Source organism: Armigeres subalbatus, chromosome 2, assembly GCF_024139115.2.
Source record: "Armigeres subalbatus isolate Guangzhou_Male chromosome 2, GZ_Asu_2, whole genome shotgun sequence".
Classification (NCBI taxonomy): domain Eukaryota; kingdom Metazoa; phylum Arthropoda; class Insecta; order Diptera; family Culicidae; genus Armigeres; species Armigeres subalbatus.
Genome location: NC_085140.1, coordinates 120,724,062 through 120,739,284, shown reverse-complemented (window position 1 = coordinate 120,739,284; position 15,223 = coordinate 120,724,062). Strand labels below are relative to the sequence as shown.

Here is a 15,223-nt window from a genome sequence, read left to right as displayed (position 1 = left end):
TTCGCGCGGTGTGGAAAAACCACGTGCCCCTTTGGCAGGTACTTATACTTGTTTTGTCGCAATTGTACTTGCCAACGCCACAGCAATGACAATGAGGCAACGATTGCAGAAAAGCTTAGTGATGAAGGTGACAATCGTGCATGCCTTAGGATGCTGGGCAGAAGCGCTGGATGAAGAATGTCTCCAAGGGGACTCTTGAATCCTAGCTTGACGTTTCAAAAGGTCCTGAGAATTTTTTGATAGCGACTAATAACTATGCAAGACCTAATCATTCTGGTTACAACATATACTGACGAACTAATGAACAATTTTAACTGTAAGTTGTATTGAACCGAAGAAATGGCATTCTAAAACGATTATTGCGTTGTTTGGGGTTGTCGAAGGTGTTATAGGTATAAAATTGGCAAAATCCCAATTATTCAGAATAATTGGAACTCATAATTCATCTCTTATTATATCTTTTAGAGTTCTACAGGATAATTTGATTTTTTTAATTTGCAAAACCTAATTGTTGTTTTGTGTTTTTTGCTAAAACAAACTAGAATTGTCTCCACAGTTTTCGGCAAGGAATATATTCATTACATACAGTCAAATGAAAGCGAGTCACTCTCCCCTTTAAAATGTATTCCCTGTTGGAGGGGTTTCTTAGTTTCGCACTGTTTCATACATTTCTCTCTTTTAGAGTTTACTGTTCTTTTGCGGTTTGTACAGGAAACATAAAATTCTATTTTGTAAATCTCTCATAATATTTTGCAGAAAAATTCGTGAACAGTCTGAATCGATAAACGTTGAGGAATTCTTCAAAAACACGTAAACGAGTGCACAATGGGGAAATCCGATTTCAAAGGTGGAAAAAATTGATAACTTTTTTCGCGAACAATTTACAGAAGAGATCAAGAGCTTATTCAAAAGGGAATTTTACAAAGAATTCGGTGAGTGCTGTTTGATGGACCTGGAACGCTTCTGTATGTAGTTATTGAGCTCGTTTTGCCCTAATGCCCCATATATCGCAAGTTTCCAAACTATTTGTCATTTTATCTTTACAACATTGTTCTAAAATTGTGGTTATCTCTTCACTGTAGATCCACAGAAGGGAACTAAATATATTTTGTTGGTAAAAGTTGGAAATTTAAGGGATTTTGGGGTCAAATAAGCATCACAGTGCATTTTATGTGCAATTTTGTAAAAAATAGTAATATGTACAGATAGGTGTTGATATTATTGTCTCAAAGTGTTGAACAGATGTTGACAAATGTTTGCCATACAAAAATCAATGAAATAAATCGTTTCACAAATGTTTTATTTGGTTATTTATTGAGTAAAAAACGATTTTTAAAAACTTTTGAATAGCACCGATGCCAAACATTTCCAAACCATACCGGATAGCACAACTAGACAAGAATAGTCATATGTTATGAGTCTTGATGTGATCATAGATAGGAGGTGATGGGAGATACTCTTTTTTCTTACCTTTTGCCCAAATTCCCCTATGAAATAATATAGCTCAACGATTCTGAGCAAGAAAATGATGTAGTAATGTTGATTTAATTGATATTTTCCAATGATATAATGAAAATAACAAATATTCATATAATTCATTAAAAATATTAAATTATAGGGGATTTAGGGGTCATATAGCTCATTTAATGCAACTTTTTATACAAAATAGGATAACTTTTCTCACGAGCGACTCACAGATAAGGTTAAGGGCTCATTCGAAAGAAAATTTTCCCAGAAATTCAGTGAGTGATGTTTTATAGACATGATACACTTCTGCTATGTAGTTATTGAGCTGATTTTGCCCCAATGTCCCATACATCAAAATTTTTCATATTTTGGTACTTTTATCTTTTAAAAATTACACTGAAATTTTGTTTTCCTCTTCATTGTAGATCCATACATATCACTATACATATTTTGTTGGAAAAAGTTGGAAATTTAAGGGATTTTGGGGTCAAATAATCACAAAACTGCATGTTTTTGAATTTTTCATGTATTCTGTAAAAAATAATAATAACCAAGAAATCATTTGCGCTATATTACGTCGAATGATCATTTAGGGTTAATATACGGTGATTTATAAACTTGTAAGCATTGATGTATCTCTACATATGGTCAATTTTGGTGAAATCTACAGCTTATTGATTATTCAGATATTTATGGATAATAGTTGATATTATTGTCATAATTTTTTTTACAGGAATTTATACCTTAAAAAAACAAATATTCATATGTTACATTAAAAATGGATTTTTAAGGCATTTTGGGACAAATAAGTGAAAAAATTAATTAATTATGTATTTAAAAAAAATGGTTCTGAGCCCTGAACCCTTGGATTTTTTTTCAATGAAATCTACAAATATTTGTTATTTTTATAGTATCATTGACAAATTATAATTGAGCTATATTATTTCATAAGGGGAATTTGGGTAAAACGTCATGAGAAAAGAATATTTCCTATCTATTCCTATCTATTATCACATCGGCACTTTTCAGAAGCATTTAAAATCGGGTTTTACCCAATAAATCATAAAACAAAACATTTGCGAAATGATTTACTTCATTAGTAATTGTTTCGCAAACATTCAAACATCAATGTCTGTAGAACATTTTGGGAGAATAATAATATTTTTATTAATTTTTACAGAATACATGAAAAATTCACGTAAAGTGCAGTTTAATACTCATTTGACCCCAAAATCCCTTAAATTTCCAACTTTTTACCAACAAAGCATGTATAGTGCTTTTCTATGGATCTATAATGAAGAGGAGAACACATCTTTAGTACAATACTTGGAAGATAAAAGCACGAAAAATATAATAAACTGTGATGTATGGGGCATTGGTGTAAAACGAGCTTAATAACTACATACAGAAGTGTCTCACGTCTATTAAACATCTCTCACTGAATTTCTTGGAAAACTTCCTTTCGAATAAGCCCTTAATATTCTATGTCGTCCTATTTTGAATAAAAAAAATACATTATATGAGCTGTATGACCCGTAAATCCCATATAATTCAATATTTTTAATGAATTATATGATTATTTGTTATTTTCATTATATCATTGGAAAATATCAATAAAATTAACATTACTACATCATTTCCTTGCTCAGAATCATTGAGCTATATTATTTCATAGGGGAATTTGGGCAAAAAGGTAAGAAAAAATAGTATCTCCCATCACCTCCTATCTATGATCACATCAAGACTCATAGCATATGACTATTCTTGTCTAGTTGTGCTATCGGGTATGGTTTGGAAATGTTTGGCATCGGTGCTATTCAAAAGTTTTTAAAAATCGTTTTTTACTCAATAAATAACCAAATAAAACATTTGAGAAACGATTTATTTCATTGATTTTTGTTTGACAAACATTTGTCACCATCTGTTCAACACTTTGAGACAATAATATCAACACTTATCTGTAAATATAAATATAAAGCAGCTGGTAAGGATGGTATTGGAGCTGAGCTCATCAAGATGGGCCCGGAAAAGCTGGCCACTTGCCTGCACAAACTGATAGTCAGAATCTGGGAAACCGAACAGCTACCGGAGGAGTGGAAGGAAGGGGTTATATGCCCCATCTACAAGAAAGGCGACAAACTGGAGTGTGAGAACTTTCGAGCGATCACCATCCTTAATGCCGCCTACAAAGTGATATCCCAGATCATCTTCCGTCGTCTGTCACCATTAGTGAACGAGTTCGTGGGAAGTTATCAAGCCGGCTTCGTTGACGGCCGCTCGACAACGGACCAGATCTTCACTGTACGGCAAATCCTTCAAAAATGCCGTGAATACCAGGTCCCAACGCACAATCTGTTCGTTGACTTCAAGGCGTCATACGACAGTATAGACCGCGTAAGGCTATGGAAAATTATGGACGAGAACAGTTTTTCTGGGAAGCTTACCAGACTGATCAAAGCAACGGTGGATGGTGTGCAAAACTGTGTGAAGATTTCGGGCAAACACTCAAGTTCGTTCGAATCGCGCCGGGGACTAAGACAAGGTGATGGACTTCAATGCCTGTTGTTCAACATTACGCTAGAAGGTGTCATGCGGAAAGCTGGCTGTAACAGCTGGGGTACGATTTTCAACAGATCCATTCAATTTATTTGTTTCGCGGATGACATGGACATTGTGAGCCGAACATTTGCAAAGGTGGCAGAACTGTACACCAGCCTGAAACGTGAAGCAACAAAAGTTGGACTGGTGGAGAATGCGTCAAAGACAAAGTACATGCTTGTGGGCGGAACTGAGCGCGACAGGGCCTGCCTGGGAAGCAGTGTATCGTAACGGCGATACCTTCAAGGTGGTCGAGGAATTCGTCTACCTCGGATCCTTGCTAACGGCTGACAACAACGTTAGTCGTGAAATACGAAGGCGCATCATCTGTGGAAGTCGGGCCTACTACGGGCTCCAGAAGAAACTGCGGTCGATAAAGATTCGCCGCCGCACCAAATGTGTCATGTACAAGACCGGTTGTCCTCTACGGACATGAAACATGGACAATGCTCGAGAAGGACTTGCAAGCACTCGGAGTATTCGAGAGACGGGTGCTTAGGACCATCTTTGGCGGTGTGCAAGAAGACGGTGTGTGACGGCGAAGAACGAACCATGAGCTCGCCCAACTCTACGGCGAACCCAGTATCCATAAGGTAGCTAAAGCCGGAAGGGTACGATGGGCAGGACATGTTGCACGAATGTCGGACATCAACCTTGCAAAGATGGTGTTCGCTTCCGATCCGGCAGGTACGAGACGGCGTGGAGTGCAGCGAGCGAGATGGGCAGGTGTATTGTGGCGTCAAATTGTTGATTCAGTGTTATCTATTTAGATGTACTAAATAAATGAAATGAATCAGCCATGAACGGAATTACTTTGGGAATTGCTTTAGGAATTCCTGCCGAAATTGAATAAGGAACTCGTTCAATTTTTTAATCCTTTTGTTACCGACAAAAAAACACCCTTGCGTTACCGACAGGGTACCCATGTACCCATGGAATTAAAATGATCATAACAATGTCAGTTTTTCACCGATTTTGAAATTCAGAAACTTACCCGCTATTGCTATTCGATACATGTTACATAAAGCCGAAATACTTGGTTACCGGAATTCCGGATTTACTGGGCCAAGTCCCAAAGTTTGTATAAATTGAAGATATATAGTCAACCAAATAAAGATTTCTTGCGTCTTGACTGATGAACTTCGTTGGGAATTAAAAGAATATAACTTAACAGGACCATCTTATGATTTAATCCCGGAACGGTTATTCCGGAAACAGGTTCCTGTAGGGCCAAAATTGGCAACAAACTCATTCTGAAGGAACCCTGGCAAAATTCATGAAATTGTTTCGAAAGCATGATCTTTTGGGTTATTAGGCCAAAGGATGGTTTGACAACGGACTGGAACAGGTTCCCGTGGGGCCTAAAGTGGCTACAAACTCATTCTGAAGAAACCCTGGCAATATGGGTATCACAATTCATGAAATTGTTTCGGAATCATGATCTTTTGGGTTATTAGGCCATAGGATGGTTTAACAACGGACCGGTCATCCTGGAACAGGATATGTGTCTTGTATGGTGAGGACATACACACTCAGTTTTTATTTCTGCAGCTCGGCAAAAATCCGCACAGCCGTGCGCCAGCAAAATAAATAACTGATATTCCGGCAAAAATAGCGTTTGTTAGCTGATTTTCGGCAAATTAATTGCTGATTATCAGCAATTTTGACAGAAATCTCGGCAAAAAACATGTTTGCTGGGGCACGGCTGTGTGATTCTCGGTAAAAGTTAAACATTTTGCTGAGATCCCGGTAAAAAAAATTAAGTGTGTAGATACACACTTAAATTATTTTGTAGACCTCGGCAAAATTTTTGCCGAGATTCCAATAGCCTAGATCTCGGTAATATGTTTTACTGAAATTCGGTAATTCCTTTACCGAAATTTCGCCAATATTTTGCCGAAATTCGGCAAAGTTGATTTTTTAAGTAACGATTACCGAAATCTCGGTAAAAATTTTACCGAAATTCGTCGAAATTATTACCAATATCTCGGCCGTGGATTCTCGGCAATCGGTAAACTTAGAATTTTAAGTGTATACACTACGCCCAGATAGTTGAGCACATTTCCCAATCAAAAGCATCTTAGATCGAGAATCGAACTTGGCATCTGTGCATACTTAAATTATTTTGCCGACCTCAGCAAAATTTTCGCCGAGATCTCGGTATTTTTTTTACCGAAATTCGGTAATTCTTTTACTGAAATTTCGTCATAATTTTACCGAAATTCGGCAAAGATGGCTTTTCACCGAGATCTCGGTAACGATTACTGATGACTCGGTAAAGTTTACCGTAAACATTTCACCGAGATTTGACGAATTATTGCCGAGATTCCGGCAATTGCATTCTCGACAATCGTAAAACTTTGAATTTGTAGTGTGCGGATCGGTAATCCTACAAGGAAACTGGGGACCCTGCTAACATAGATTAAAAAAAATCCAAGCAATTGTTTCAGAAACATGTTTTCCCAGAAGAACGAAACAGATTTTCGTGGAACCTAAATTGTCTAGATTCGATATTCTGAAACCACAAGTGTTCTTTAGCTCAATGCGGACTCTTCCTTATTCGATATTAAAGATATGGAGTAAGAGGGGTAAAATCCGTTTCGATGGAAAACCTTCTTGAAGGCCCATCAGCTTATAAAAGCATGCTTCCGGAACAGTTTCAAAAATGTTGATACTTATCCAGTTTTCCGCGAGCGATAACGGCCGCCAACTAGCCTCTGGATAGTTTCAAATTTGACGTTCCTGGAGGTCAACCGCTTGCATCTCACCTCTCACTCTTCACTTCTCACTTTTTACTTCTCTCTTCCCACTTCTTACTACAGTAATATCCCAATTTCATCATCCCCTTGATGAACTTTGGGGTTATAAAATAGGGAATGTGGCAAAACCAGATTTTTTAAATTTTCAATATTTTAATCCATTTTACAAATTTGAATAGTTATGATATTATGGCACGTAACTTTGAGATGATGGAGTAAGCCTACATTAGACTGGAAAGGAAATCTAAGCGGATTGGGCTAGTCATTAACACATCAAAGACAAAGTACATGATAGGAAGATGTTCAAGAGAGGACAATATAAGCCTCTCACCACGAGTTTGTCACTACCGAGACGAAATAGAGGTGGTTGAAGAATTCGTGTCCATCCGTGACCTATACCAGCAGTGATATTTTGAGACACCACTTCGTTCGTGGCGTTGATTAGATGGATCTGATGGATGGATCTAATCTGCTATTCAGCGTAACTCTGGAAAACTCAATACGAAGATCTGTGTGAAGAAACGGATCTATCATTAACAAGTTCTACATGCTGCTTGGTTTTGCGGATAACATCTACAACATTGGTGTAGATCGCAGAGCTTTCGTAACGATTCAGATTGTTTACATATGAAATATAGATAATTAATTAATATGTAAACAAATAGGACGTCTTCAATGAGATCAGACAACATTTGGAGCGAAATCATTTATCGACCAATGAGCGAAACGAGGTGAATTTGCCCGAAAAACTCAAGTGCGAAGTCCTCCCTGATTCGCGAGCGGATAAGGCCTCGATGATCCAGATTTGAGTATGATTCTCTTAACACTGATGCGAACTAGAACCACCCAAGTAGATCAAAGATACAAGAACAAAGTCTAACAAAACTGAAATTCAGCCAAAAAATTCCAATGTGTGAGCATGAGCATGCATTGTTTGTCCAGCAATATAACATTCTATTAGATGTAGGTTAATTAAAATTTTACAACCGATGTTTCAAAATATCTAATCTATTAGTCCAAAATAAATATATAAACGAATCCATGCTATCGACACTGATAGGAGTCTTTCCGCCATTCGTTGGTATGAATGCGTTTGCGTCTCCACAGCATCCGAGACAAGTCTCCGGTATCATATCTCACATTGGCATAGCATACCGTCTCGTTGTTGGGCAGGACCAGACCAATCAACAACAGCAGCATGCTGCTACTTAACTACGCGCAATCCTGCTTGCAGTAGGAAAGTGCCAAGTGAGCAAAGAGCGATCGACGGAAAACAAACCGAAAGATGCGAAGCAACAAACGTTTTTCCGCACTCTGCGTATGAAGTGCGGAATGGAAATTTTGAAACAACAACCCTCTCTGATTTTCTCTTCCTTCTCTGGCGGTGGCAAATTTCGATTTTAGCAGAAATTAACTTGAATGGTGCGAGTCCCTTCTCTGTTGTTGCTCGTCTGCTTGCCGACCGACAGCTGATGTGTGTTGGTTGCGTTTAGAGACCGCTCTCTTGTCTTAAATGCTAAACCGAGCTGCTTGCTGCGTTCGATGCCGCGTGCGCTTGTTTGGACGGCTTTGCCCAGAGACCGGAGTCATCACAGCTCACAGTCACCCACCACCACCACGTTCAGTTAGCCAGCAGGCAGTTAGTACTTGTTTGGCTTGCACCTTGATAGGTTGATGCACAAAGTTCGGGAATCGCGCGCCGCCGCCGTCGTTATAGCGTGGTACTATATGTGACGTAGTTGTGAAGTCGGGGGTCTCCGCCGCGTCATCAATATACCTTTTACCTGTTTACGTCGTTCAGGTACATACGGTGTGGAACACACGAACGGACCTCAGATATTGAGGATTTTGTGTGATTGTGTTTGTGTTATGTGGTTGAAGGTGGTGCAGATCTTGTGAAGCGTCGCTGTCGATTTGCCCTCAGAAGATTGGAAATTGCGTGAGATCTGCCCAAGAAAGGGGCTTAGTGAAATCGTTTGAAACATGCTGAATTTCGATAGTGACGAGTGGATCCAATAACTTTCCCGAAATGCGTCTGTCGGCCAGGATTAAATGCTTCAAATATCTGGTTTATGCCTATATTGTTCTAATTTCGGTGAGTTGTGGCTTCGGGTTGGAAAATACAGTCATCACTGCACAGTGGAACAGAAAATGGTCAATTTATGATTGCTTCAATGGATTGACGTGAAATTTTATTTTATTTTGGGATTATTATAGTGTGTAAAATAAAAGATAATACTATCTATTTGCAAAGAATTAAAATTTTCAACAAAATGAGTCTTTAGGCAGTTTCAACTCGTTCGAATAATAGTATGATGCAAGCCATTCAGCATGTTCCATTATGCTTTGAAAATATATGATTCTGATTGGAAATGTTTACTTCGAAGTGATACGCCGTACAATGGCAGTAAAGAGTCCATCCCGGGATGTCTCAGGAAGAAACATCCTGGGATTTCCAAATTTCTGGTTTTCCCGAATCCCGGAAAGTATTTTTTGAAATTTAGAAAATCCTGAGAAAAGCACATAACAATTGCTTCCTGTTTTTTTCTCTCATTTTATTATCTCAGTCGATTATTTGGCAAATTCAATTGAATTTTCACAAAGAACCCATATTTTTTTAAGCCTCTAACTATTTTTAAAATTAAATAGAATGGATCTTGCAGGACGCATATAAGTTTTAAGATTTTATTAGGCAATTTAATGGAATTGGAATTTGGAATTTAATGGAATTAAATTCACAGAAGTACGTACTTTCACGATTATTTGGCTTCGTTTTTCTCAAAAACTGAACGTGTTACAAGAAATCTAAATCTATCTACAAATCTAAATGAATAATTCAGGAAGAAAAATCTATTGAGTGCATTGAAAATTTGAAAATGATTGAAGGCCTAGACAAGTTGTCTAGGCATTGGCAATCCTTTGTCTTGTCGCAAGGTAAGACTCACCATTCTGCCTTAATCTGAAAAAGTGACGTATGCACCAAATTACAACATGCATGTTTACCATTTTTCTGTTAAAGAGTTCTATGAATACTACTCGTTAACACATTTGTAGAAAATGGCGTATACGTCACTTTTTAAAATTACGGCAGCATTCTCCCTATGTCGATATATTCAAATTTCTCGACCACTAGACCCAGAGCCGTAGCGTGGATTCCCGGCGCCCTTGGCGAAATCTTTTTTGCGCGCACCTCTCCTACTTTGGAAAAAAATATTCAATATTTTGCGTTCAAACTACATTTTGAACCTAAAAGTAAGATTAAGAAGTATAGAAATTTTGCGACATTTTTTTCAATATTCGTAAAGTAAGGCAAAATTTGTAAGGGACCTTGCAGAGGTATGAGCATTTTTGGATCTTTGTATAGAATCCGTAAACACATCCACATTATTACAATTTCTGAAAGTTTTTTTTACTAATACTGTCCATAACGGCTGTTTCTTGCACTCAATTGAAGGAACTGACGTAAGCGGGCTTGGTAATCATATGGCTACTGCTTCTGCTTCATACGCAGGAGGTCGTGGGTTCAATCCCAGGTCCGTTCCATTCTTTCTCCGTCCCAGGTCCGTTCCGGATCTTTCTCTATATTTCTCATGTTCTAGCAATCGCTAGAACTGGAAATGGACTTCCATACCGTTTCCATTACTATTCCTATACCTTCAACTTGAGTATTCCAACAGTAATCTGCTAGAATTGGAAATGAACTATAGAGCTCGTTTCCTACATCCAATTAGAAATTCTATCAGTTGCTTTCTTTTATCTATCACATTAGCAGCTCGTTAACCAAGACAGACCTCTGCCCCTCGAACCAAACCCAAAAGTTCCAACAAATTCCGCATGAACTCGTGGCAAGTGCAGAAGTATATTCGGATTGCAGTGGGCGAATGATTGCATCATCATTTCCTCCCCCTTCCCTACATTGACTTGCATTCTGATGTGGCAGGCGCCAGTATGACCTAACAGATGAGATCACCAGCATTTGTACATTGAAAGTGTGTGCTAGTCCCAAGCAAACATCTGTTAATTCCCAGTGCAAGAACAGCTGATCTGGTCATAATGGAGTTGCAACTACGAGCAGTCAATCAAGCTCAAGCTCAATTGAAGGAACTGACGTAGGTACATCACGGAGAAGGAGGATTTGAAATCGTGGCTTATCATATACAAATTTCGTATGGTAGGGTCAAAAAATTTAACTCTGAAATGGTTGAAATTACCATTGGATTCGGAACCATTCGGATCATGAAAAATCCTACTTCATAATAGGCTTGTCAGTGATTTGGAGACACTGTTGTTCTTCGTTGGGTCAATAAAATCCAATTTTAAAGTAGTCGGAATCGCAATGAGCATGAGCATTAGCATGATTGACCACCCACGGTTGCGACTCCGTTATTGCCAGGTCAGCTGTAATTGCGCAGAGAACCAACAGATGAAATTTGGGACTAACATTATCTTCAATGTGTAAGAACTGGTGATCCAAAAATAAGCAATACCAGCGCCGGCCGTGTCCGAATGCAGGTCAATTGAGGAATAGGTAGGAAATTGTTGACGTGATATTCGGTTTGATGGAAGCCGACGAGTCAATCACTGGGATGTGTTTTAAAGTGAAATGGAAAATGGAACAGTTCTCCTACGATTTGATCATTTGCCAAGGCTCTCGTAGTTTAGCAAAATTTATCCGCAATACAAGCAGCACGTCCTGTCTTCGCATTTTTCGCCTCACTTCATGTGGCCTTCCATTGCGATTCCGACTGGAGAGATCATAGTGAGCCGTGATAAAGGTAGCCTCACACCTCGGGAATTTGGTCCGCGAATTTGGTGCACATGCGATGTTCTCGGAATTTGGGCACGGAAAATCAAAATCCCGGCCCCCTTTAAAATACACGGGGACAAATTCCGGCGGAAAATTTTCCCGATGTGTAAGGCAGCCTTAAGAAGCTGTGTTTTAAAGCTTAAAAAATTGCGCGCGTTCGAATGTTTTCCTTTTACTTCGCTACACCTTGCAGACGGTTTACCAAGATTCTCCAGTGAGCAGAGCAATCGGCCGGTCGTCGAAATTTAGTTTTGCCTTGTGCGGAAAGAACGTGCACAAATTATTTTAGCTTCCAACCGACTGCACAAAGCAGAACAAAGCGATACCCCTTCCGCGAACATTTGGCATGCTTAGTGAATAATTTATTTTCCGATCGACTAAATACATAAAGCAGAAAAACGATCCAACTTCTGTTAACATTCTGCATGATTTGCGAATACACGATCAAATGGGCTCTAATTAATTTAATTTTCAACCGTCTGCACAAAGCAGATCAAAACGATCTGGCTTCCGCGAAAACCTGGCATGCTTCCAGTAAACACGATAAAATGAGCACTAATTAATTAACGTTCCGATCGACTGCAGAAAGTTGAAAATCCGACTTCCGCGAACATTCTGCGTGCTATACGAAAACACGATCAAATTCGCACTAATCAATTAAATTTCTGACCAACTGCACAAACACTTTGTTGATTTACTGACAATACGAAAGATACGTTCGGAATTGCACCCAACCAGCGACTGTCAGACCCTCCAACAATTCTTTATAAGAACCCACAAGCCCGATGTGCTTCAGTAAAGGTGTGGGCCAAAGTCCTGTTAGTCTGTAGTAGTCGGAAAAATAATGTAAACAATGCCACCCACAGTGGGCGGGCGGAGTGAAACGTCACGTCTGTTATAAAAATTGTACTGAGTATGCCAGACGTGATGTCACATTCGGTCGCCTTCGGCCATCTTCGGCAACTCAGCTGAGAGTTTCTCTCTCAAAAGAGCGAATTTTCGTTGAACAAATACTACTTGATGGTTTGGGCCACACCTGTAGTAAAGCACATCACCACAAGCCTGTACAAGAACTGGGTATCTGAGAAACCGCTAGACTCTCACACAAAACATATTGCTTGAGCTTGAGCTTGAGCTTGATTGACTGCTCGTAGTTGCTACTCCATTATGACCAGATCAGCTGTTCTTGCACAGGGAACCAACAGATGTTTGCTTGGGACTAGCTCACATCTTCAATGTACAAGTACTGGTGATCTCATTTCTTAGGTCATACTGGTGCCTGCCACGTCAGAATGCAAGTCAATGTAGGGAAGGGGGAGGAAATGATGATGCAATCAATCGCCCACTGCAAGCCGAATATACCTCTGCACTTGCCACGAGTTCATGCGGAATTTGTTGGAATTTCCGGGTTAGGTTGGAGAGGCAGAGGTCCGTCTTGGTTAACGAGCTGCCAATGTGATAGATAGGAGAAGGTAACTGATGGAATTTCTAATTGGATGTAGGAAACGAACTCTAAGATTCATTTCCAATTCTAGCAGATTACTGTTAGAATACTCAAGTTGAAGGTATAGGAATAGTAATGGAAACGGTATGGAAGTCCATTTCCAGTTCTAGCGATTGCTAGAACATGAGAAATAAAGAGAAAGATACAAAGTAGGAGAATGGAACGGACCTGGGATTGAACCCACGACCTCCTGCGTATGATGCAGAAGCAGTAGCCATATGACTACCAAGCCCGCTTGCTAGACTCTCACACAAAACATATTGTAACAAAAACTTGCAAAGCTGTAAGGTCCCATACAATACTTGTATGGAAATCCAGCACCCTCGCATACGCCTAGGTCCCATACAGGCACCGACAGGCTTCTCCACAGAACTGCTAGAAAATCCAGCAATTACAGGATGAATGTTAGTAACTAAAGAAACTAGATCTCATTGACATTGTTTCTATTAAACCTATGGACAGGAGCAGATAGAAATGGTCTTAGCCAACGTAAAGTCATATATGCAAGTGAACAAGTGTCCATAGTGAAGACGATATAGGCGTATATCTTCACTAAGACGATATAGGCGAAGTGCCGAACCGTTACCCTTTATTCAATTTCGAAATTTTCCACATTGCACTCCCCTTTTTAGTTTCTGGTTTGCTGGAATCGGAAGTGCCGCTGGGACAAATGCGACCATAAAGCTCGTTTTCCGAACTACATGGAGTTTTTATTGGGTTATTAGAGCAAAAGTGTCCTTCGAAATTTGGTCAACTGACCGTTGTCCAAAAATGGAAATAATCCGGTCCACAACTTTTAAATATTTTGTAAATATGAAATTTTTAGACTTCTTCTTGGTACCGTCAACTGGGGGGAAGATGATCATTTTAAGACAAAACATGCATTAACAATGGGTGTTTACATTTTAAATCAAAACAAATGTTTTCGAAATATGTACTGATATACGTTGCACTAATAAACAACTTTAGTTTTCTAAAATGCGTTCGCATTTATTAAAATAAATTAAATTATCACACATTTTTTAGTAATCTGGTTTGAGGTGAAGTTGATCAAGACAGCTCTACTAAAATCATTATGACCTAGCCGTCAAAATACACTAGGTTATTTGTATGAATGTTGAATTTACTGCCTAAAGAAGTCTACGAAGTCAATATTTGAAACGAAATAGCGTCATTTATGACTATCTCTCTCTTTCTTCCACGAAATACATTTTCATGATTATAATCGAAAAACTCGGATTTTCTACCTAGCGGTAACATTACTTGAACGGATAATATTGTTGACTATTGTTTCATTAAAAAACCAGGCACTTCTGACTGACACATCAAATGATCATCTTCACCTCAATGGTCATCTTCCCCCCATATGACGGTACCTTGTAACCGGTTCTCGGAGTCTCAAAGAAACCGAAATAGCGGTTAAAACCAGGCATTGCAATATCATCTGAGCACAGGATATTATCTTTGCTTGTGCAAAGATATTATCTTTAATCAAAGAGCACTCTGGAAAGATATTATCGTTTGAGCGTTTGACGATGATCCGGATAACCAGCGCAGTTCGGGGTTTCTTCGCGTTGCGAAGGTGTTGCTACAACAAAAGCTTCTCCATGACAAACATTGCACTTTGTTTACTGGCGGACAGTGTTGGTAAAATCACTCATACATCTCAATCAATGAGCGCTCCCGTGCGAACGAAATCGTCTGCGATTTTAAAGAAATGCATCACGCTTGAATTTTTCATGCTAAAACGCATCATTTCACTCATTTGCTAAAAAATCATTTTGGTTTAAAAACGCATTTGAAATCAATTTGTGGGCAATTTATTGCTTATACATAAAAGAATGTCTAATATTTTATGCGACAAACGTCAATTCACTGTTCTTAACGAAGGAGAACAAAAGAAAACCTACGATGATTCAAATGGATGATTCAACTCATCCATGAGTTTTTAGATGCTGAGTTGGGTGCGTTTCAACTCACGCTTGATTTGAATCATCCATGAGTTTTGAGATTTTGAGTTTTTACCAACACTGCTGGCGGATAGATAACTAAGATCGATATCCCATCATTTCATCAGTATCTTTGCTC

At 38.9% G+C, this 15,223-nt stretch overlaps 1 protein-coding gene across 1 annotated transcript in view; it reads left to right on the top strand.

The window, feature by feature from the left end:
- The first annotated feature begins 8,413 nt into the window (after positions 1-8,413).
- Positions 8,414-15,223, top strand: part of LOC134210757 (tetraspanin-1) — a 130,456-nt gene continuing 123,646 nt past the window's right edge. The window contains exon 1 of the mRNA XM_062687004.1: positions 8,414-8,919. Coding sequence (XP_062542988.1) covers positions 8,854-8,919 — 66 coding nt within the window. The 5' untranslated portion in view covers positions 8,414-8,853. The remainder of the gene's footprint in view (positions 8,920-15,223) is intronic.